Source organism: Vulpes lagopus, chromosome 12, assembly GCF_018345385.1.
Source record: "Vulpes lagopus strain Blue_001 chromosome 12, ASM1834538v1, whole genome shotgun sequence".
Taxonomy (NCBI): Eukaryota; Metazoa; Chordata; class Mammalia; order Carnivora; family Canidae; genus Vulpes; species Vulpes lagopus.
The window spans coordinates 38,378,560-38,403,977 of NC_054835.1; the positions used below are offsets into that span (position 1 = coordinate 38,378,560).

Genomic DNA, 25,418 nt, shown 5'->3' on the forward strand with positions numbered 1-25,418 from the left:
CTGCATTGGGCCTGCTTCTCCCTCTGTCTCTCTCTCTCTCTCTCTCTCTCCCTGTGTCTCTATGAATAAATAAATAAAATCTTTAAAAAAATAAATTATATAATAAATACTTATTATATAATTGCATATTTTATTACAACTGTATTATTGAGGGGCGCCTGGGTGGCTCAGCGGTTGAGCATCTGCCTTCAGCTCAGGATGTGATCCTGGGAGTTCTGGGATGAAGTCCCGCATCAGGCTCCCTCCATGGGGCCTCTTCCTCTGCCTATGTCTCTGCCTCTCTCTTTCTGTGTCTCTCATGAATAAATAAATGAAATCTTTAAAAAAAAAAAAGCAACTATTATTGAAATTTTTATTATAAATTGTATTATAAAATTGAAAATATAAAAATTATATACATATTACAAAGGATCCATATTCCATAAAATTTACCTCCTGCGCCTTTAAAAATTTTTTTAAATTTATTTTTATTTATTCCCTAGAGACAGAGAGAGAGGCAGAGATAGGCAGTGGGAGAAGCAGGTTCCCTACAGGGAGCCCAATGTGGGACTCAATCCTAGGACCCTGGGCTCATACCCTAAGCTGAAGGCAGATGCTCAACCACTGAGCCACCCAGGCATCCCAAAATTTACTGTTTTAAAGTACACAATTCAGTGGTTTTTAGTATATCCACAATCACTAATTTCAGATCATTTCATCACTCCCAAAAGAAACCCTATTAGCAGTCACCCATTAGCACTCACTCCGTATCATCTCTCACCACAGCCCCTGGCAACCCCTATTTCCATGGATCTGTCTATCCTGGATATGTCATGTAAGTGGAATTATACAGTATGTGGCCTTTATGTCTGTCTTCCGTGAAGAAAAACTCTAATAAAACATAAAAATGTAAACCATAACAGAGGGCAGCCGATTACCAAAGAATCAAATAATTTCCCTGAATCTTAGTGAGTCTTTAGGTAAACTACTATAGTACGAATTGTCATTATTTTTTTAAAAAATTGAAGTATGTCTTAGTGTACTCAGTTTATAGTAACAATAAAGAACATAACCCATTTAAAAACATTTATATTTTCAATGGCTAAAATTTTGCTGAAATTTGAGGGATATTCAAGATATCCAGGATACATTCTCCACAGCCCCGTAGCTTAGGGTGTATTGCTATGATTTCAATTATAGTCAACCAGCATGTACAAAAGCATTACTTCCATGAAAAAAATTCATTCCAAGTTCAATTTCGTTATTTTTTTTCTTAGTATCTCCAATGTATAAGGTATTATTTAAAAATTTATAAGAAAACAGTCCCTGCAAAAAAAAAAAGAAAAAAAAAAAAAGAAAACAGTCCCTGCTTACAAGGTACTTGCAATATAGTGAAGGACTCAGACATGCAAATCCTTAGAAATGCCAGAAATACTCTTCTTCACAGGCACTAGCATGAAATTATTTTCCACCTTGAGTAGGAATTGGGCTGGTTATGGCTGGGCTGCAGTAGCAGCTAAGAACAAGAGTTAGATGCCTCCAAGTACAACTTGTTAAATTTTAACATTTGCAAATGACAATATACCTTTCTAAGTTATGATTTTCTACATAAGTGAACAAAGAATAGCATGATTAAGTGCCCAAATAATGGGCGCTGAAAATAACCCCCTTAGTTTTTCCCTAGGTAATTTCTAGGTCAGATGTATATAAATTGGAGGCTGTGTGTTTTATGTTGTGGGTGATCCCAAATGTAATTTCTACTTGTTAAAAATAAGGAGGATAAAATTACAACCGTAATACAAGAAAGAGTTTCAAATAACTTTTACCTTTTTATTTTTTATTTTTTTCAAGATTTTATTTTCAAGTAATCTCTCTACACCCATTTACAGTCCTGATATCAAGAGTCTCATGCTCCACCAACTGAGCCAGTCAGGCACTCCTACCTTTTTACCTTTAAAATAAAGGGCTGTAACTCTTCTATATAGTGTCTCAGTACACGTAATATTTTGTCTCAAACACAAGTCATTTTATGGACATATTTGATATTGGGAATGGAAAGAGGGGGTGAGTTAGAATCAATCAAAAATCAGCATTATAATAAAATAAATCTTTCATATTATATACAAGAATAGAGCAAGGGAAAACTAGTAAACAAAATCATATAGGTACAAATCAGGTAGAAGAAAACTGTTTTGAAATGAAACATCTGAAATTTTGATCCATATCTAAAAAATACAGTCAAGACTATTTAACAAAAGAATTAATAAATTTACAAATTCAGATAATCCAGTTCCTGTAAATACACAAAAATTAGCAGTAAGTCTAAAAATTTTTAAATAGCCAAATAGGATACACACACACACACACACACACACAACCAAACTAAAATTAGCATTCAGACTTACCGTAATAGGAGTTCTTTGGGAAGTTTTTTATTGATTACAGCTTCATCACTATTTGAGAACATCTGCAAAAACAAAATAATTTAGTATTACTCAACATTTTATTATGTTCAACTCAAAGCTTAGAGGCAATCATCTAAAGAGAGACATAAATAAGTACAGTGATTATTATAAACCAAAGTCATATTTTTAGGGACTCTTTAGGCTAAAAAACATCTTTTTCAAAATATTTATTTGACACAGAGAATGAGAGAGCATAAGTGAGATGGGGGAGCAAAGGGAGAGGGAGAAGCAGGCTCCCCTTTGAACTGGAAGCTCGGGGATCCCTGGGTGGCGCAGCGGTTTGGCGCCTGCCTTTGGCCCGGGGCGCGATCCTGGAGACCCGGGATCGAATCCCATGTCGGGCTCCCGGTGCATGGAGCCTGCTTCTCCCTCTGCCTATGTCTCTGCTTCTCTCTCTCTCACTGTGTGCCTATCATAAATAAATAAAATTAAAAAAAAAAAAAATTTTGAACTGGAAGCTCGATGCGAGGTTCAATCCCAGGACCCTGAGATCATGACCTGAGCCGAAGGCAGAAAGCTTAACTGACTGAAACACCCACATACCCCTAAAAAACATCTTTGAGACTTTTAATTTGTTTTGTAGCTTTAGAAACAATCAATTACAATCAGAAGGATGACATTATGTGGCAGGTATTATGTTAAGTGCTTTTCAAGTACTAATGTACTAAATCTTCATATTATCGTTAATCTTCATTTTCTATGTAAGGAAACTGAATTGGAAAAGATTTATTTGCTTAAAAATTGTATCACTGCACAGTGACCATTTAAAAATGCCATTAAGTTAAGGTGATTCTCCAAATCTAAGTCACATTTACTTGTTCAAGGAGGTGCTCAGAAACCTAGGATAGGGAACATTCTGAGTTTTATATAATATGGAGAAAATTGGTAATGCTTCATAACCATTACCATATGCAATCTTGATGTACACAAGTGATCATTTAAGAATTTTTAAAAAAAGATTTTATTTATTTATTCATGACAGACACAGAGAGAGAGGGAGGCAGAGACACAGGCAGAGGGAGAAGCAGGCTCCATGCAGGGAGCCTGACATGGGACTCGATCCCAGGTCTCCAGGATCATACCCCAGGCTGAAGGCGGTGCCAAACTGCTGGGCCATCATGGCTGCCCTCCATCGTTTAACAAATTAATCAAATAACCAATAATGGATATTCTTATTTTTTATTTTTATTTATTTATTTTTTTAAATTTCATTTTTTATTTACTCATGAGAGATACAGAGTGAGAGAGAAGCAGAGACACAGACAGAGGAAGAAGCAGGCTCCATGCAGGGAGCCCCACATGGGACTCGATCCGGGTCTCCAGGATCAGGCCCTGGGCTGCAGGTGGCGCTAAACCGCTGCACCACCGGGGCTGCCCCATATGGATATTTTTAAATAGTCATCCTTTGTCCCACAGAGGAGATCACGACTATAAAGCTTGTGTAGTTAAGCTACATAAAAAAACAAATATCTATACTTAATAAAAAGCAGAGTAAAAACAGCAAACATACATGTCATTGAAGCTGAGGAAAATATGCTCGTTCCCTGATATTAAGTATTACAAGAGATACCTCTTGACTTCATGCAATGAAATTTACTGAACACCCTCTCAAATCAGGCACTCTTATAGGCAGTGAGATACAAACAGGAGATGTTTCTTTTTATTTCAGGAACTCTTGTTCTACAATGAACACACATAAGTAAATATTAAGTATTAGAAATAAATCACAAGAGGTATACAAGAGCAAGGCAAGAAATAACTAATTCTGCCCACAGGTGACATCTAAACTAGGTCTTAAAGGAAGGCCAGAAACTAATTAACTAGGAAAAATGGGGAAGGTAGTATGTATAAAACCATGGAGTCATATATGAAGGCCTTAGCATTTCACGATTCAAAGTAGAAAAGGTAATGGAAGGGAAGTAAAGAGGTAGGAAAGTAGCGGATAGAATGTACCTCCCCCCTCAATCTCAGACATTCAAAGAGTAATTACGATAAATATTTTCTGATAACTATAACAACGTACCTTCCAGCTAAATGGAAAGCTCTGTGAAGGCTGGGACTGTGGCTTTCATGTTTGCAATCATATTTCCAGGATTGAGCACAGGGCCACACACATGCTACGAACTCAACCAATTAAACTGTTAAGTGGATGGGGGGGGGGGTTGCTCATGAAGGAAACTTGTATATCAGGCTAGAGATTTGAAATAATCCTGTAGAGAAGAGACACCTTAAGAAATTAAACTCCAGATTGGTGGCAAAGACATAAACTAAGAATATACTGAAATTATAGTTCAAGTAAAAAATGACGCAGGTCTCTGTGAGATTATAGGGTTGGTGAAAATTTAAAAAAAAGAAATTGGAGAAAAGGGAAGATTTTTGAAGAAGCAAATGGACTTGATGATGGAAAGTGCGACTATCAGGTTTCAGTGCAACAGAAAATATAATAATAATAAAAGTAATGCTGTTGACTGACAATGACATATTTTAGTAAAGTATATGACATCAAAGAGTAATCTGCTTTCCTATAATTTCTACTCATTAGTGGAAGCTATTAAAAATCATACCCTTCTTCTATAAGGCAGTCTTTCAAAATGAAGCCATCATATTTCCTCCTAAACAAGCTTAAGTTTTTCTCAAATTATATGGTTTCTAAGATGCTACATTATAATGATCATTACTCTCTGGGTACACTTACAGAAAATAATGCATTGTAACCCATTTAAAAAGCCAAATAATCAAGGGTTGATGACATAAATAACAATGTCTTGTAAATAAAGTATCAAAAATGGAAACCTGGAAGATTTTCAGAGTTAGATAGCACATAACATTTATCTTAAGCTTAAGATCTTTGGGGGGAAAAGTTTTTAAGTACCAAACAGACTCCCCAATCTACTAGACTCTGCCCCACTAAAATTCACAAAAGGACAATCATTTATATACTAAAAATGCTAACCTCCTTATCTCATGTACTCAAACTATTTTTTTAAAAAGATTTTATTTATTTATCCATAAGAGACACAGAGAGAAAGAGGCAGAGACATAGGCAGAGGGGAAGCAGGCTCCATGCAGGAAGCCTGATGTGGAACTCAATCCTGGAACTCCAGGATCATGCCCTGAGCCAAAGGCAGATGAGTCACCCAGGCATCCCTCAAACTATTTTTTTAAGTGCTACACATCTCACCTAGTAAGGCACTTTGCTCACTTGAATATACACAGTAACTAAACTGATTAAAGATATAAACCTGCCATAGGTCATTCATATGCCTTCTAAACTCTATACATAAAAAGGAACAAAAATCACACCCAATAATTAATTTCTTTCCTCACATCAGTCCACATAGACTGAATGGTCTTGTCCCCTGTGGGAGCATGAAGGTAAGTGAAGGGAAAAAGGAACAACGTCCCAGGGGGATTTGGGAAACACCAAGCTAATAGGACATCTGTTCAGATTTATATATCCCTCCTCTTCCTTCTGCACATTTATAGTCTACTCCAAAGTCCCAAGAAAGGATAAGATCAGTGGTTCACAACCTGTGGTTATCTGACCAGTAGCATCAGTATCAAGTGTGACTTCATTAGAAATGCAAATTCTTGGGCTGTACCCAGACCTATAGTATCAGAAATGAGGTGGGGAGGAGGTGTAAAGAAAGAATGGCAATCCATATTTTAACAAGTCGTTCAGGGACCCCTGGGTGGCTCAGCGGTTAAGTGACTGTCTTCGGCTCGGGGCATGATTCTGGAGTCCCAGGATTGAGTCCCACATCAGGCTCCCTGCATGGAGACTGCTTCTCCCTCTGCCTGTGTCTCTGATTTTCTGTGTCTCTCATGAATAAATAAATAAAATCTTAAAAAAAAAAAAAAAGTAGCCCTTCAGGTGACATCACTGCTTCCTAAAGTTTCAGAACCAATGGACCAGATGAGGCAGATTGTGAATCTCATAATTTAAGAAATTACAGTTCTAGGAAGTCCGACTCTTGGGACGCCTGGATGGCTCAGTGGTTGGGCGCCTCCCTTCGGCCCAGGGCATGATCCTGGAGTCCCAGGATTGAGTCCCAGGATTGAGTCCCGCATCAGGCTCCCTGCATGGAGCCTGCTTCTCCCTCTGCCTATGTCTCTGCCTCTCTGTGTCTCTCATGAATAAATAAAGTCTTGGAAAAAAATAACAAAAAAAACACAAAAAATCTGACTCTTGATTTCAGCTGAGGTGTTGATCTCAGGGACATGACTAGAGCCCCATTTTGGGTTCCATGTTGGATATACAGCCTACTTAAAAAAAAAAAGAAAAAGAAATGTGTGGGCAGCCCGGGTGGCTCAGTGGTTTGGCGCCTACCTTTGGCCCAGGGTGTGATCCTGGAAACCCAGGATCGAGTCCCACATCAGGCTCCCTGCGTGGAGCCTGTTTCTCCCTCTGCCTGTGTCTGTGCCTCTCTCTCCTCTGTGTCTCTCTCATGAATAAATAAAGAAAATCATTAAAAAAAAAAAAAAAAGAAAGAAAGAAAAAGAAATTACAGTTCTTTTTTTTAATTTTTTAAAATTTTTTTTAGAAATTACAGTTCTAAGATTGAGTCCCAGGATTGAGTCCCAGGATTGAGTCCCAGGATTGAGTCCCAGGATTGAGTCCCAGGATTGAGTCCCAGGATTGAGTCCCAGGATTGAGTCCCAGGATTGAGTCCCAGGATTGAGTCCCAGGATTGAGTCCCAGGATTGAGTCCCAGGATTGAGTCCCAGGATTGAGTCCCAGGATTGAGTCCCAGGATTGAGTCCCAGGATTGAGTCCCAGGATTGAGTCCCAGGATTGAGTCCCAGGATTGAGTCCCAGGATTGAGTCCCAGGATTGAGTCCCAGGATTGAGTCCCAGGATTGAGTCCCAGGATTGAGTCCCAGGATTGAGTCCCAGGATTGAGTCCCAGGATTGAGTCCCAGGATTGAGTCCCAGGATTGAGTCCCAGGATTGAGTCCCAGGATTGAGTCCCAGGATTGAGTCCCAGGATTGAGTCCCAGGATTGAGTCCCAGGATTGAGTCCCAGGATTGAGTCCCAGGATTGAGTCCCAGGATTGAGTCCCAGGATTGAGTCCCAGGATTGAGTCCCAGGATTGAGTCCCAGGATTGAGTCCCAGGATTGAGTCCCAGGATTGAGTCCCAGGATTGAGTCCCAGGATTGAGTCCCAGGATTGAGTCCCAGGATTGAGTCCCAGGATTGAGTCCCAGGATTGAGTCCCAGGATTGAGTCCCAGGATTGAGTCCCAGGATTGAGTCCCAGGATTGAGTCCCAGGATTGAGTCCCAGGATTGAGTCCCAGGATTGAGTCCCAGGATTGAGTCCCAGGATTGAGTCCCAGGATTGAGTCCCAGGATTGAGTCCCAGGATTGAGTCCCAGGATTGAGTCCCAGGATTGAGTCCCAGGATTGAGTCCCAGGATTGAGTCCCAGGATTGAGTCCCAGGATTGAGTCCCAGGATTGAGTCCCAGGATTGAGTCCCAGGATTGAGTCCCAGGATTGAGTCCCAGGATTGAGTCCCAGGATTGAGTCCCAGGATTGAGTCCCAGGATTGAGTCCCAGGTAATGGCACGTAGGTTTAACAAAGGAAATAGCAAAGAATGTACTTGCTCAACAGCGACCCCTGCTGGTTGAATTAGAGTATAGTTCCTGACTTAAAAAATTAAAAGATCTCTTTCAGCTGTATAGAACACAAAATTTAGTGAGTACTTTGTTTTGTTTTTTAAGATTTTATTTATTTATGCATGAGAGACACACACAGAGAGAGAGGCAGAGACAGAAGCAGGCTCCATGCAGGGAGCCCAACGTGGGACTTGATCCCAGGTCTCCAGGATCAGGCCCTGGGCCAAAGGCAGGCACTAAACCATTGAGCCACTGGGGCTGCCCTAGTGAGTACTTTGGTAGAGAATATTAGTTATCCATTCTCCTAGCGTAACAGAATTCTCAACATTTAGCTAGCACATGGCTGTATGTGAAGACAACTTTATTTCTCCTGCAGCTATATAAAGCCAAGTCACTGAGTTCTGGCCAATGGGTTAGAAGAGAAAATTATGTGTGCGATTTCATAAGTGTCATTTAAAAATTTTTTTAAGGGGATCCCTGGGTGGCGCAGCGGTTTGGCGCCTGCCTTTGGCCCAGGGCGTGATCCTGGAGACCCGGGATCGAATCCCACGTCAGGCTCCCGGTGCATGGAGCCTGCTTCTCCCTCTGCCTGTGTTTCTATCTCTGTCTCTCTCTCTGTGTGTGTGTGCGTGACTGTCATAAATAAAATTAAAAAAAAATAAAATAAAATAAATTTTAAAAATTTATTCATGAGAGACACACACAGAGAGAGAAGAGACACAGTCAGAGGGAGAAGCAGGCTCCATGCAGGAAGCCTGACGTGGGATTCGATCCCGGGTCTCCAGGATCACACCCTGAGCCAAAGGCAGACACTCAACCACTGAGCCACCCAGGGGCCATATTAAATTTCTTGTTAAAGAAAAGCTGTAATTACTAGGTTTTCCCATCATGCAATTTTATCTGTATATATATCATATTTTTTTAAACAGCTTTAAATGGTATAATTCACTAACCATAAAATTCACTGGTTTTAAGTGTACATTCAATAATTTTTAGTAAACCTGTAAGGCTGTACAACCATCACCTCATTTTTAAATTTTCATCACCCCAAAAATATCCTTCATGCCTGTTTGCTATCCATCCATTTGCTTATACCCAACCTTAAGCAACCACTAATTGCCTTTCTTTTTGTACAGATTTTCCTTTTCTGGACATTAAAAAAAATGGAAACATAAAACATGTCATCTTTTATATCTGGCTTCCTTTATTCTGCATATTTTTAAAACTCATCATGTTGTAGCATGCACCAATCATTCCTTTTATACTGTTGAATAGTATTCCAGTTTATGAAATGCCGTATTTTGTTTATTCATTCCCAGCTGGCAAGCATCTAGATTGCTATATTTTTTTTACTATCATGAATAATGCTTCTATAATTATTCTAAATAAGTCTTGATTGAAATAAGTTTTCAGTTTTTTTAAAAAGATTTATTTATTCATGAGAGACACACAGAGAGAGAGGAAGAGACACAGGCAGAAGGAGAAGCAGGCTCCTTGCAGAGAGCGTGATGTGTGACTTGATCCTGGATCCTAGGATCAGGCCCTGAGCCAAAGGCAGACACTTAACCACTGAGCCACCCAGGCATCCCAGGTTTTCATTTCTTTTTTTTTTTTTTTTAAGATTTTATTTATTTATTCATAGAGACACAGAGAGAGAGAGGCAGAGACACAGGCAGAGGGAGAAGCAGGCTCCATGCAGGGAGCCTGATGCGGAACTCGATTTAGGGTCTCCAGGATCACGCCCTGGGCTGCAGGCGGCGCTAAACCGCTGCACCACTGGGGCTGCCCCCAGGTTTTCATTTCTTATGTACAGAATCTAAGATAGAGAATTGCTGGGTTGTGTTATAGGTTGTTTATTTTACACTTTTTTTTTGTTATTTAAAAAAGATTTTATTTATTTATTTGAGCGAGAGCACATGTGCACATGTGTGGCAGAAAGAGGCAAGAGGGAGTGGGAGAGAGAATCTCCAGCAGACTCCCTGCTGACAGTGGAGATGCTGACCTCAGTCTCAAGATCCTGAGATCATGACCCCAGGCGAAACCATGAGTCAGACACTTAACCAACCTAGCCACGCAGAAGCCCCAAGATTTTTTTTAAGTAAATTCTACATCCAACATAGGGCTCGAACTCACAACCCTGAGATCAAGGGTTGTGTGATCTACCAACTGGGCCAGTCAAGCACCTCAGTTTATTTTAAACTTTTAAAGAAACCAATAAATTGTTTTCCATTTTACATTCCCACCAGCAATGTATGAGAGTTCCAGTGTGTCCATATTTTACCATCACTTGTTGTTGTCTAGCTGTTTAACTTTGGCCAATTGGTATACCATGGTTTCAATTTGCTTTTCTGTAATTACTAATGTTAATGAGCACCTTTTAATGTTAGTCAAATGACTTCTTTGGTGAAATACGTATTCAAATCACTTGTCCATTTATGTGGGTTGTCTTCTTACCATTGAGATATAGCAGTTCTTTATATATTCAAGGACTCTTTATATATTCAAGGACTCTATATATATTCAAGGATATATATTTTTTTAGTTTTGATAAAGTTCAATTCACCTTTAAAAAAATCAATCATGCTTTTGATGTTACATACACGTAATCCCTACTTTTTGAAAGTCTGTGTTATGCCACTTTCCTTTTTTTTTTTTTCAAAGATTTTATTTATTTATTCATGAGAGACACAGAGAGAGAGGCAGAGACACAGGCAGAGGGAGATGTAGGCTCCGTGCAGGGAGCCCGACGCGGCACTCGATCCCAGGACTCCAGGATCACGCCCTGGGCCAAAGGCAGGCGCTAAACCGCTGAGCCACCCAGGAATCCCCTAATAACGCTGGTACTGTTTTTTAACTGAAAACCAAATGATATCTGAAGAGGATTTTCACTTTTATGAAAAAAGGTAAGAAGCAAAAATAGTGTTCAGGGTTTTACAAGTGAGCCATTAGAGAGGCAGAGTAAACCGAGAGCAGTGAGAGTAGCACTACCAAGCTCCCTTCCCATGAACCATGCTCAGCATTTCAGTATCAAGCTACCACAGCTTTTAATTGTGTCTGTGAGCATTTGTGCTTTATCTTGATTTATTTTGTGGATTTATCAGCAAGATGTATCCCAAGGTATAAGGAAAGCTGAAGAGACATTACTTTTTGGTTCTAGGAACGCTCAAGAAAATTTTTTTAAAAAGATTACTTCTTATAGAGAGATCAAGCAGAGTAAGAAAGAGCACAAGCAGGGGGAGAGAGAAGCTGACTCCCCACTGAGCAGGGAGCCTGACCAGCACCCTGGGATCATGACCTGAGCCAAAGGCAGACGCTTAACCAACTGAGCCACCCAGGTAGGTGCACCTCAAGTTTCCATATAGATTAACAGAACTACTTCTTTGCTTTGCACCATTTCAGCTTACAAAGTTTCACAGGGATGCTCTACTTTCAGATAGCAGGGGAAAACCTGTATATGAATCTGCCTAACCAATGGTCATAAAGCTTATCTGCTATGTTTCATTCCAGAAGTTTTACAGTTTTTAGTTCTTACATTTAAGCATATGATCCATTTTGAGTTATTTTTCATACATATGGTTGGAAGTAAAGACCAAAGTTCATCTTCTACCCTGCAGATATCCAATTGTTTCAATACCATTTTTTTTTAAAAGACTATTCTTTTCCCACTGAATTGCCGTTATTGAAACCTTTATCAAAAATCAACTGGCCACAAATGTAAACATTTATTCTTAGATTCTCAATACTGTTCCATTACTTCATAGGTCTATCTTTATGCCAATAACTGTCTTGATTACCATAGCTTAATGTTATTTTGAAATCAGTAAGTGAACTCCTCTGTGTTCATTTTGCAGCATTTCCATATAAATTTTATTATTTTTTTAAAGATTTTAATTTATTTATTCACAAAGACACACACACAGAGAGAGAGAGAGAGAGAGGCAGAGACACAGGCAGAGGGAGAAGCAGGCACCACACAGGGAGCCCAACGTGGGACTCGATCCTGGGTCTCCAGGATCACACCCTGGGCTGCAGGCAGCGCTAAACCGCCGCGCCACCAGGGCTGCCCCCATATAAATTTTAGAACCACCTTGCCAATTTCTACAAAAAAGCCTGCTGGGGCAGCCCAGGTGGCTCGGCGGTTTAGCACCACCTTCAGCCCAGGGCATGATCCTAGAGACCCAGGATCGAGTCCCACATCGAGCTCCCTACATGGAGCCTGCTTTGCCCTCTGCCCGTGTCTCTGCCTCTCTCTGTCTCTCACGAATAAATAAATAAAATCTTTAAAAGAAAAAAAAGCGGGATCCCTGGGTGGCGCAGCGGTTTGGCGCCTGCCTTTGGCCCAGGGCGCGATCCTGGAGACCCGGGATCGAATCCCACATCGGGCTCCCGGTGCATGGAGCCTGCTTCTCCCTCTGCCTGTGTCTCTGCCTCTCTCTCTCTCTTTGTGACTATAATACATAAATAAAAATTGAAAAAAAAATTAAAAAAAAAAAAAAAGAAAAGAAAGCCTGCTGAGATTCTGAGAGATTGCATTGATTCCATAGATCAATTTGGAGAAAACTGCCATCTTAATATTGGGTCTTCCAAACCGTGAACTTGGAATATCTAATTATCTTTTAGGTCTTCTTTAATTTCTCTTGGCAATGTTTCATAATTTTCAGTGTATAAGTCTTATATTTTCCCCAAGTATTTTATTATTTTTAATACTATGAATCAAAATGTATTTTTTAAGATTTGAGAAAGAGAGCGCGTGCTCAAACCAAGGAGAGCACAAGCAGGGGGAGAGGCAGAGGGAGAGGAAGAGAATCTCAAGCAGTTGAGTGCAATCCCACGCCCCTAAGATCATGACCTGAGCCAAAACCAAGAGTTTGACACTTAACTGAGCTATCTAGGTGCCCCAAACTGAATTCTTAATTTTATTCTAGATGGTTCAAGGCTAGTACATATGTAGTATATCTTCTATTCATTTATGTTCAACCTATCTGTGACTTTGAATTTAAAGTGTGCCTCTTCTACACAGCATAAAGTTGAATCTTGTTTTTTAAAAAAATCTAGTCTGACAATCTATGCCTTTTAAGTATACAAGTCATTCACATTCTATTGTAATTATTTAGTGGGATATGTCTCATTTTGCTGTTTGTTTTATGTATGTCTCATGTCTTTTTTTTTTAAGATTTTTATTTATTTATTCATGAGAGATACAGAGACATAGGCAGAGGGAGAAGCAGGCTCCATGCAGGGAGCCCGAAGTGGGACCCAATCCTGGGACTCCAGGATCATGCCCTGAGCCAAAGGCAGATGCTCAACCGCTGAGCCACCCATGCGTCCCTTGTCGCATGTCTTTTGTTCTTTTACTATCTTCTTTTAAGTTGGTATTCTCCAGTGTATCACTGTAATTTTTTTGTTTAAAAAAAATCACAATCTATTTTAGATTAGTACTAATTCTGGTAACATATAAAAACTTTGCTCCAAAAGAAATCTATTCCCCTCCTCCTCCTTTTTGCTATTATCATGCTGCATATTTATCTTTTTTTAAAGAGTCATTTTAGAGACAGCGAGTGAGAGAGAGAGAACGCATGTACACATGCACGGAGAGGCTGAGGGAAAAGGAAAGAGAAACCAGCAGACTCTGCTGAGCTCAGAGCCTGATGCAGAGCTTGATCTCATGACCTGAGCCAAAACCAAGAGTCAGACCAACGCTTAACTGACTGTGCCGGCCAGGGGCCCACTATATATTTATCTTAAAAGCCCAATGATTTAAAAAAAAAAAAAAGCCCAATGATAGAGTTTTATGATTGTGTCACACAAGTGTCTTTGAATTCAGTTGAATATAAGAGAAAAATTTATTTATAGCCTTCAATATTTACTCTGGTAATTAACTTTTACAATGCTCTTCCTTCAAGTTACCATTTGGAACCGTATCCTTTCAGGTTGAAGGACTGCCTTTAGGATTTCATGTAAAGCTGTATTTCATGTCTGCTAACAACAAATTCTCTGTGTTTGCTATTCTGGGAATGTCTCTATTTTGCCTGTATTTTTCAGTAATAGCTTTGCTGGATATAGAATTCACTTAAATTATTTTTGAAGGAAAATTCACATAAAATGTACCATTTTAAGGTACAATTCAATGGCATTTAGTATTTGCAATGTTATGCAAACTGCCACATATATTTCAAAGTTCTTGTTCCTCTAGAAGACTCAGTCCTCATTAAGTAATCATTCCCAAGACGTACCACCCCATATCCTCCCATTCACAGATTTAGCCAACTGTTATTCTCCTTTCTGTCACTGCAGGTTCCCCTATTCTGGATATTTCACATAAACAGAATCATTCAATGTGACCGTTTATGTTTGGCTTATTTCATTTTTTATAACATTTTTGAGGTTTATCTATATAGTACCATACGTCAGTAATCCATTCCATTTTGACTGAAAAATCTTCTGTTGTATGGATCTACCAAATGTTGTTTATCCATTCATCTGTTAATGGACACTTGGATTGCTTCTACATTTGCCCGTTGTGAATATTGCTTCTATAAACATTATTTGTGCACAAATACTTTTATGAATTTTTTAAAAAGATTTTATTTATTCATGAGAGACAGAGAGAGGCAGAGACATAGGCAGAGGGAGAAGTAGACTCCCTGCAGGGAGCCTGATGTGGAACTCGATCCCAGAACCCCAGGATCACGCCCCGAGCCAAAGGCAGACCAACCTCTGAGTCACCCAGGCATCTCTGAATACTTGTTTTCAATTCTTTTGGTATCTAAACATCCAGGAGTGGAATTTCTGGATTGTACGGTACTTCTAACTTTTTAAGGAACTACCAAAGAGCTTTCCACAGTAACTAACTGCACCAATTTACATTGCCACCAACAAGGTAAAAGTTTCCAATTTCTCCACATCAAGGGCACTTGGGCGGCAAAATCAGTGAGAAGCATGTGACTCTTGATCTCGGGCTCATGAGTTTGAGCCCCACGTTGGGTGGAGTTTACTTAAGAGAAACACAAATTTCTCCACATCATAGCTAATATTTATTTTCCCATTTTTGCTATTTTTAATTATACTCATCCTAGTGGGTATAAAGTGCTATTTCATTAGTTTTGATTTGCCTTTCTCTAAGGGCTAATGATTTTTTAGGGCTAATGATTTTGAGCATATTTTCATATGTGTTGGCCTTTCATATATCTTCAAGGAAATGTCTGTTCAAGTCCTTTGACTTTTGTAAAAAAACTGGGTTGTTTCATTGTAATGGCTTTGTAAGGGTTCTTTAAATATTCTGGATATAAATATATCTGTCCTCAGGTATGATTTACAAATAATTTCTCTCATTCTTCAGGTTTTTTCAGTTTCTTGACTGTCCTTTGATGTAAATATAAAATTCTTTTTTTAAAAAAAAGATTTTATTTATTTATTCATGGGGTGGGGGGCAGGCAGAGACACAGGCAGAGGGAGAAGCTGGCTCCATGCAGGGAGCCCAATGTGGGACTCAATCCCCAGGCATGAAGGCAGGCGTTAAACTACTGAGCCATCTGGGGATCCCCTGAATATAAAATTCTTTTTTTTCTTTAAAGATTTTTATTTATTTATTCATGACAGATGCACAGAGAGAGAGAGAGTCAGAGACACAGGCAGAGGGAGAAGCAGGCCCCATGCAGGGAGCCTGATGTGGGACTTGATCTCGGGACTCCAGGATCGCACTCTGGGCCAAAGGCAGGCGCTAAACTGCTGAGCCACCCAGGGATCCCCTGAATATAAAATTCTTAATAATTTTTACTCTCTATACTTTGACTTGTTAACCAACTGCTTTCTTGCTTCCATGGTTTCTGGTGAAAAGTCAGCTGTTAATCATATTGCTGTTCCCTCATATACACCATGAATTTTTACTTCCCAGATTTTTTCTTTGTATCTCGATTTAAACAGTTCAATTAAAGTGTGCCCAGGTGTAGATTTCTTTGTATTAGTCCTACTCACTCAGATTTTTGGATGTGTAGATACATGCTTTTCATCAAATTTGGGAAATTTTCAGCTATTATTTCTTCAAATATCTTTTCCCGACTCTCTCATCTCCCATCTCCAACTCTATGTATTGTTGGTACAGCTGATGTCCCATGATTCCTGAGGTTCCGTTCATTTTGTTTCATTCTTTTCTTCAAGTTGGATCATTTCTTTTTTTTTTTTTAATTTATTTATTTTTATGATAGTCACACACAGAGAGAGAGAGAGAGGCAGAGACATAGGCAGAGGGAGAAGCAGGATCCATGCACCGGGAGCCTGATGTGGGATTCGATCCGGGGTCTCCAGGATCACACCTTGGGCCAAAGGCAGGCGCTAAACTGCTGCGCCACCCAGGGATCCCAGTTGGATCATTTCTACTGCTCTGTCTTTAAATTCATGGATTCTCATTCTGTGGTGATCTCCAATTTGATTTTGAGTTCCTCCACTAGTAATTTTTTCAGTTATTCTACTTTTCAACTTCAGAATTTCCATTTGATTCTTTTTTATAATTTTTATTTCTTTATTGACATCCTCTATTTGAGTCACTGTCATCATACTCTCCTTTAATTACTTAAATCTGATTTCCTCTAATCTTTTTTTAAAGTAGGCTCCAAGACCAGTATGGAGCTCAACACAGGGCTTCAACTCATGATCTTAAAATTAAGACCTGAGCTGAGACAAAGAGTCAGATGCTTAACCAAGCCATCCAGGCATTGCTCCTTTAGTCTTTAAACGTGTTTATATTAGCTGCTTTGAAAGTGGTAATTAGTCTCTTTTAGCTGCTTATGATAAAATATGGTAAGAAATACACTACAGAAAGAACTGTTTAGGGGCACCTGGGTGGCTCAGTGGTTGAGCATCTGCCTTTGGCTCAGGTCCTGATCCCAGGATCCTGGGATTGAGTCCTACATCAGGCTCCTTATGGGGAGCCTGCTTCTCCCTCTGCCTATGTCTCTTTCTCTCTGTATGTGTGTGTCTCTCATAAATAAATAAAATCTTAAAAAAGAAAGAAAGAACTGTTTAGTTTTCAAGAAAAAAAATTAGAAGACATATAGAGGGCCTAGATCTTACTATACTGGAAAATAAAACTATTTCTCATCTTCTGTCTCTCAAGCCGTAAGATTCTCAAAATGAGAACTACCTACAGGGTAAATACCAGATAAAATAATGTGGCTGTTAAGTTGCTTTGAGAAACCTCAGAAAATTTTAAAGCCATGCCTAGTTGACTCTCTCAATTAGACAAGAATTCCTCTAAGAAACTTAAGGGAATTATGTCACAACAGCCTGACACAACCAAACTAGAGAGAGGCCTGTCTTAAAATGAGTTATAATACAGCTTTTGGGATGGAGAATAACAAACCAGATTCATAGAAAAATCCTAGAAATTTTATTATTTATTTTTTTAAGATTTTATTTATTTTAGAAAGTGTGTGCATGAGTGAGGGGAGGAGAAGGAGAGGGACAAGCAGACTCTGCGCTGAGCATGTAGCGCCCAAAACAGGGATCCATCTTACAACTGATCTGAGACCATGACCCAACCAAAACCAAGAGTCAGATGCCCAACCAACTGAGCCACCCAGGTGTCCCAAAAATCCTAGAAATTTTAAAGGAAGATGTTCCAGCTGGATTAAAAGGGACAGAGGTTTTTCAAAAAAGAAGAGCGGCCTCTGGGGTTCCAAATTTCTCTAGGAAGGAAGTACACTAAGAAAGATACTTAGCTTCATAAGACATTACTAAGTAGAAGGAGAGACCTCTCAGAAAGCAGCATTAATAGCCCAGAATGTGGTACCAAGAATCACAGAGAAAAACGGATTCAGGACCCATTCCCAGGAAGCAGAATTGGGCCCAAGTCCAGCCACATTTCCTGATTCTGGAGTAGATGACCCTGACATGTGCCCATCTAGATTTTAGAACTGATGGGAACCTGCTATGTGCCTCCTGTTAGCTCCCTATTATTATTATTATTATTATTATTATTATTATTATTATTTTATTTTTTTATTTTTAGGGAGAATGTCTATTGCCATTATTCTATCCCTGTGACAACAATGTATATTGTGTGCATGGTGTAAATAACTTTTCTTTTTAGTTCATAGGTATCTGGATCAAGGGGAACTGCACATGAGGACTACTGGGAGCGGATATTTTGCATGTGATAAGAATGTGAATCACTGGAGTCAAAGTGGAAACCATGGTAGAAACTCATAATCACAGCTTTCTTTCTTTTTTTTTTTTTTTTTTAAGATTTTATGTATTTATTCATGAGACAGAGAGAGAGAGAGAGAGAGAGAGAGAGAGAGAGAGGCAGAGACACTGGCAGAGGGAGAAGTAGGCTCCAAGCAGGGAGCCCAACATGGGACTTGATCCCAGGTCTCCGGGATCACACCCCGGGCCGAAGGTGGCACTAAACCGCTGAGCTACCTGGGTTGCCCATAATGACACCTTTCAATAAATCTTAACTCCTTCTGGCAATGACCTTTTGCAATGGGATTTTGCTATACCTCCCTTCATAAGGTAGTCTGGTTTCCCACCCTCTGCATCTGAGTTGACATGGTGACTTAATTTTACCAAAACAATGTGATGGAAGTAACACTATTTGATTCCCAAGGTTAAGCCTTACAAAACACTGAAGCTTTATCGTCTTGAAACACTCATGCCACCATGTAAGAAAAAGTCCAGCCTAGGTTTCCAAATGATGATATACCATGTGGAAAAATAAGTACCAGCTGACAGTGATACCCAGGCGTCCGACTGTGAGGCTCTTAGACACTCAAGCCCCAGTCAAGCCACCATATAGCTGCAGTCTCATAAATAACTTTTCCAGCAACCAGCAGAAGTCCTGCCAAGCTGAATAATTGTTTTAATTTTAGAGTGGTTGATAACAGCAAAAGCTACAAAAACAGGCTCTTTTATGTTTACAACTCATGATCATAGATGAGGGTAAAACTTGAGACATACAAAGGTAGTCCAACACAGACCAAATATTTTGGTGAGAGGAAAATTTTAGGGAGAGATTAAGAATGAAATTTCAGGGGGTGCTTGGGTGGCTCTGTCTGTTGAGCATCTGACTCTTGGTTTTGGCTCAGGTTATAATCTTATGGTCGTGGATTGAGACCCACATCAGGCTCTGTGCTGAGCACAGAGTCTGCTTCAGATCTTCTCTGTCCCTCCCACTCACTCTCTCTCTCAAATAAATAAATAAATAAATAAATGGTTTTAAAAAGATGAAATTTGAAGCTGGTTCAGTCAGTAGAGCATGCAACTCCTGATCTTGGACTCGAGTTCAAGCTCCATATTGGGAGCAGAGATTACTTAAAAATAAACATATTTTAAAAAATAATAAAGAACTCTTCTCTCCTTAAAAAAAAGAATTTTCATAAAGAAATCCAGAGTTAAAGCTACATAAAATTTTCTCTTCACTATTTTTTTCCTATAAGTAATTTTTACTGATTATGCCATTTCTTCATTCAACTACCACCAGATGTTTTTCCGACTGGCTTTCTTTCCAGAACCTAAGAGGAAAAACATTTTTGTATGGCTAAATAAACCTAAAATAAAACAAGTTTGCAATCCTTCCGCCTAACATCTCATCCCTATTAGGAATATAATTGCATTTTAAATGAAAACTGTCAGTGCATTACCATCTCATGAGTAAATTTATCATAAGAAAGAAATTCCTAGATTAAAAATACTAAGGAAGGGATACACTTAGAAAACAGACACATTACTTAATAGGTCAAACTTTCTGCTTTGGATACCTTTTAATATCTGACTCAACATTCTGAGCTTTCTTTTATCCTGATTTCTATCCTAATTACTAACCAAAATCTATATCCACTAACAATTCATTGCTCTCAGTATAAAATAAGTAGGCACCTTTATTCTGTTTTCTGTTGATTATTACTTTCACTTACTCAGTTTTAACTATCCCAAGCAACATTTTTGAGCCCTGAGGACTCCATGAATTTTGATGACCCACTGGGTAGGACTGGAAATCATTTTGGATGTTGCTCAATCCAGGAAATCTTCCATATCCTACTGAAAACTTTTTTTTTTTTTTTTGAGGTTATAAAGTAAAAGGAAAGAACTAAAAACTCAAAGTAGCAATATAATTACTTGTCCCTCACTCCCCTCCTCTTTCACTTTCCCTAGCACCACCTCATCTCTGTAAACACTAAAAAACTAAGAGCAGGGCAGCCGGGTGGCTCAGCGGTTTAGTGCTGCCTTCAGTCCAGGGCCTGATCCTGGAGACCCCGGATCAAGTCCCACGTCAGGCTCCCTGCATGGGGCCTGCTTCTCCCTCTGCCTGTGTCTCTGCCTCTCTTTCTGTCTCTTATGAATAAATAAATAAATATCTTAAAAAAGAAAAATAAAAACAAATAAAAAAATAAAAAACTAAGAGCAGATACAGCCGGCAATAACGGGATTTGACTCAGGATTAGCAAATATTTACCTCTAATCTTGTATTCCAATGCCCAGGGGTTGGTAAATCAAGGGAAAGTAGAGTTTGATTTCCTCATTACAAATTCTAGTCAATGTGCCAGAAACTGAAAATTGGCAGAAGTTGTGGAATTTTCCAAGACATATGTCAGATAGTAATTTTACAATTCACTCACAAACACACATTCTAAATCATCTTACTGTTATGGAAATATTTCCAAAGCAGTATTTTAACATAGCCATGGTATTTATTTGTAGAAAAAGCATTCCCTTGTTTTAGGTAACATAAGAAACAAATAAAGTACACAGCATCCTAGATATCCTGACTGCATGTCAGAAACTATATTTAAATTTAAAAGGAACCAAGAGAAACAATGTTAAATTAAAACAAAGACTCTTTAAAGCAGAAGTGAAGAAATAACTTTGTAAGAAAGTCATTAAGGGAAAGTGATACCAAGTTAATAGACCAAAGAAATCTATTAGACTTCCTACGCCATGATATGAGTAAGACAATGGTGCTATTATGAACAAGATAACTAAACAAAGAATGCATGATACAGCTAGATATTTGGCTAGAATTAATTAACTGATAAATATCTGGAAAGAGGTCTCTACAATATGCTATATAATTTCACTGAATTTTTATATTAAAAGAACAATAAAAAAATGAAAAAAAAAAAAACAATGAAGACAAAGGGCTTTGGAAAAACAGCAGAGTCCTCCTTATCCCTACATCCTACAGAATCTTCTAGTAGGTTCTGGTATTTGCCTTTCTTTTTCTAAATATGCTTGACTTGTCAAATTTAGATATTATTTACTGACACCCTTCTGTGAAATACAAGTATTTAGCTTCAGCATCTAACCCCCCATCCTCCACACTCCATGTAATTTTATCAGTCTTTGTTTAAATCAAGAGGAATTATGAAAGGATTGGAGAGATACTAGTCAGTACTCAGTCAAGTAGAACAGTTAAGATCATGCACTTCTTTACAAATCAATGACTACCTCATTTTTTTTTTTGTTTTCTATGTATTTTTAGCTTTCCCTCAAAAGCTCCAACATCTGTTATATGTCTATCAATATTTCCCATATGCTCAAATATATCAGATTCTGTCTTCTTCCTGCATCTGTATCTTCCCCAAACTGTTCTTTCTTCTGCTTCACTCTGTTGGGGGATGCTCTGAACTGGCTACACAGCTGTCATCTTGGGCTCATCCTTAGCTCTTCTCTTTGAATCCTACTTCTTGAACATGATTTCTTCTCCCTTTCTATTTAAGGGCAACTTGTGAACAAAAAAGAGTTCATGAGAACTACAATTTTGGAGTCACTTGCAGGTCTAAAAAATATCTTTATTCTAAATTCACATTTGATTGATAATTTAGCTGGCAATAAAATTATAGGTAGGAAATCTTTCCCGATGAAGACATATGAAGACACAGCTTGATCCTGTTTCTATCTCCCTATGTTACTACTATGTAAATGCCATTCTTATGGGTCCTTTGAATGTAACCTCTAGCTACTCTTTCTGGATGCTTTTAGTAAAGTCTCTATATCTCCAGTTTACTAAATTTCATAATCAAGCTTCTTGGGTCTTTGTCTTTTTTTACTATTCTAAAGCTTTTTCTTTTTTTTTTTTTTTCTAAAGCTTTTTCAATTTACAAATCTATTGACTTGGAAAATGCTTTGGAGGGACGCCTGGGTGGCTCAGTGGTTGAGCACCTCCCTTAGGCCCAGGGCATGATCCTGGAGTCCGGGGATCCAGTCCCCATCGGGCTCTCTGCAGGGAACCTGCTTCTCTCTCTGCCTGTGTCTCTGCCTTTCTCTAGGTGTCTCATGAATAAATAAATAAAATCTTTTAAAAAAATGCTTTGGAGATTTTTTGGGCATCATTTCTCACTATTTTCTCTATCCTTTAATATTTGGATTTCTATTAGTCAATTATTGGACCTCCTGGTCTATCTTTAATTTTAAAATGTATTTTTCGGGCAGCCCCCATGGTGCAGCGTTTCGCGCCGCCTGCAGCCTGGGGTGTGATCCTGGAGACATGGGATGGAGTCCCACATCGGGCTCCCTGCATGGAGCCTGCTTCTCTCTCTTCCTGTGTCTCTGCCTCTCTCTCTCTGTGTCTCTTTGAATAAATAAATAAATTTTTTTTAAATGTATTTTTCTCTGGGGGCACCTGGGTGGCTCAGTCAGTTAAGCATCTGCCTTTGGCTCAGGTCATGATCCCAGGATCCTGGGCTCCCTGCTTTTCGGGGAGCCTGCTTCTCCCTCTGCCCTTCTCCCTCATGAATGCATGCACATATGTTCTCTCTCTCACATGCTCTTTCTCTCTCAAAATCTTTTAAAAAATTATTTTCTATTTCCCTCATTTAATCTTTTTGTTCTAATTCCTAGGATATTGCTTCAACTTTACCTACAATCCTTCCACTATTGGTGGGGGTATAATTATATTTTATTTATAAAGGTTTTTTATTTGTTGAAAGATTTTTCAAAATAACATCCTGTTCTTTTGAAGACACAGCATTTCATTTCTTAGAGATTGCCCTTCCACCCCAGTTTTCTACCCTTGCTCTCTCTGCCTTTTCTCTTATTTGTTTGGCTTCTCATTTTATTTTAAAATATTTACTTATTTATTTTGAGGGAGAGAGCACACATGCACGGGGAGGGGCAGAGGAAGAGTCGAAAATAGACTCTGTGCTGAGCATAGAGGCCAATGTGGGGCTTGATCTCACGACCCTGAGTTTACAATCTGAACCAAAAACCAAGAGTTGGCTGCTCAACCGACTGTGCCACCCAGGCACTCTTGGCTTCTTATTTTAGAGACTTTCCTCAACTGTTTTGTTATTCCTTGGCTGTCCATTCCTATCCATGACTTTAAGAAGCTAAATGGAAGCTCATTTTTATTTCAAAGACCCACCAGTCTGTATGCAGATTTTCATTTAATTCCTTGGCTCCAAACCCCTATCCTCTTCATGCATCTGATGTTCCTGGATCCAGAACCCTCAGCTTCCATTTTCTTGGAGAAAAAAATCCCCAGTTTCCTAGAGGAGGAAGAGGTAGTTTGTATGATTCAATCACTTCATAAGATTTTCAAATGTTACCTATTTTTTTAACATTATCTACTTTTAATCTCAAGTCTCATCCTTATCTTTTTTTTTTTTTAACTTTTTATTTTATTTATTTATGATAGGCACACAGTGAGAGAGAGAGAGAGAGAGAGAGAGAGAGAGAGAGAGAGACAGGCAGAGGGAGAAGCAGGCTCCATGCACTGGGAGCCCGACATGGGATTCGATCCTGGGTCTCCAGGATCGCGCCCTGGGCCAAAGGCAGGCGCTAAACCACTGCGCCACCCAGGGATCCCTCATCCTTATCTTTTCAGAGATATTTTGCTACCACATGTTGAGTCTCTGGGGAGGTTGTGTTGGGTAAATTCATTTGCTTGTCCCTGAAGACAATGCAGGGTGTACCTTCCTCCATTTGGCTGAATCATTTAACACTCTTCTGTGTGTTTTGTTTTTTTCTAAAAAATAGTTGAAATTTTCTATCTATGGTGGTTTCTAATTCTTCCACTCATTTTTGTCACTGGGGTCTAATGCCTCTTTGTATTCCTTTATGGTAATTTTAGTGCTATTTGAAGAGTAAAGGAAATACACGTACTCTCAGTCAAACCCCATGTTTGATCAAAATTTGCATACTAATTTTAGACATTGTGGATAAAATCATTAAGAATATTTACTAAACTGGTGGAGACCACAAAACTCATTAGGATAAATAGTATCTTTGTTAACAGATTCAGGATTCAATGATTTCTAAAGGATAGTAGTATCAGGAAGAAACTCATAAGGGATAAGTTAAAAAATCTTTCATTAAAAAAAATCATTCATTTATATTAAGCAATTACCATTTACATAAATACAAAGCAGGAAACCTAGTTTCACAAAAACCTAGTTTCAGTTTATTATGAGTCATTTATGTGACTTGTTATATAACAAATTTTATTTTATTTATTTTTTTTAAATTTTTTATTTATTTATGATAGTCACACACACACAGAGAGAGAGAGAGGCAGAGACACAGGCAGAGGGAGAAGCAGGCTCCATGCACCGGGAGCCCGACGTGGGATTCGATCCCGGGTCTCCAGGATCGCGCCCTGGGACAAAGGCAGGCGCCAAACCACTGCGCCACCCAGGGATCCCTATATAACAAATTTTAAAAGAAAAACTATAATCTTAGGATACATTAATGGGAAGCATAAAGACTAGATCAAGTGATAAAACTACCCTACTGTATATATTAAATGGTTGTCAAGAACTCTAATGTCACAGTTGAGAAAGAAAACTGACTAAATACCATTTAGAAGATGGATTCTAGGATATTGAGAGGTTCCAAACTAAGTCTTAGGGAAAATGGTAACAATAAGAGGAATATTCAAAGTCTTGAATGGAAGAACATTACAGTTGCTATTGAATATCTGAAGAATTGTCCTTCAGAATCAAGTAGTAGTTCTATTATTACTCCAGATAGCCAGCATAGAAGAATGAAGGCAGTTTGTATTAAGACAAACATGAGGACGCCTGGGTGGCTCAGTGGTTGAGCATCTGCCTTTGGCTCAGGTCATGGTCCTGGGATCGAGTCCCCATGGGGAGCCTGCTTCTCCCTCTGTGTCTCTGCCTCTCTGTGTCTCTCATGAATAAATAAATAAAATATTTTAAAAAGACAAATATGGTTTAAGTGGCACCACGGTGGCTCAGTCACTACTTGATTTCAGCTCAATCATGATCTCAGGGTCCTGAGATTGAGCCCCCTACCCTCACCCCATTGGGCTCTGCCCTTAGCACCAGAGTCTGCTTAAAATTCTCCCCCTCTCTCGTCCCCTTCCCCATGCATGCATGTGTGCTCATGTACATGTGCTC

General features: G+C 39.0%; 1 protein-coding gene across 3 annotated transcripts in view; it reads right to left on the reverse strand.

The window, feature by feature from the left end:
* Window positions 1–25,418, reverse strand: part of FBXL20 (F-box and leucine rich repeat protein 20) — a 103,861-nt gene that overhangs the window by 42,420 nt on the left and 36,023 nt on the right. For 2 of the 3 annotated variants that reach the window (XM_041724965.1, XM_041724966.1), the window contains exon 2: window positions 2,385–2,446. In XM_041724965.1, coding sequence (XP_041580899.1) covers window positions 2,385–2,446 — 62 coding nt within the window. Of the gene's footprint in view, window positions 1–2,384; window positions 2,447–23,422; window positions 23,547–25,418 lie in introns of all 3 variants that reach the window. The other variant, XM_041724967.1, reaches the window with a different exon arrangement.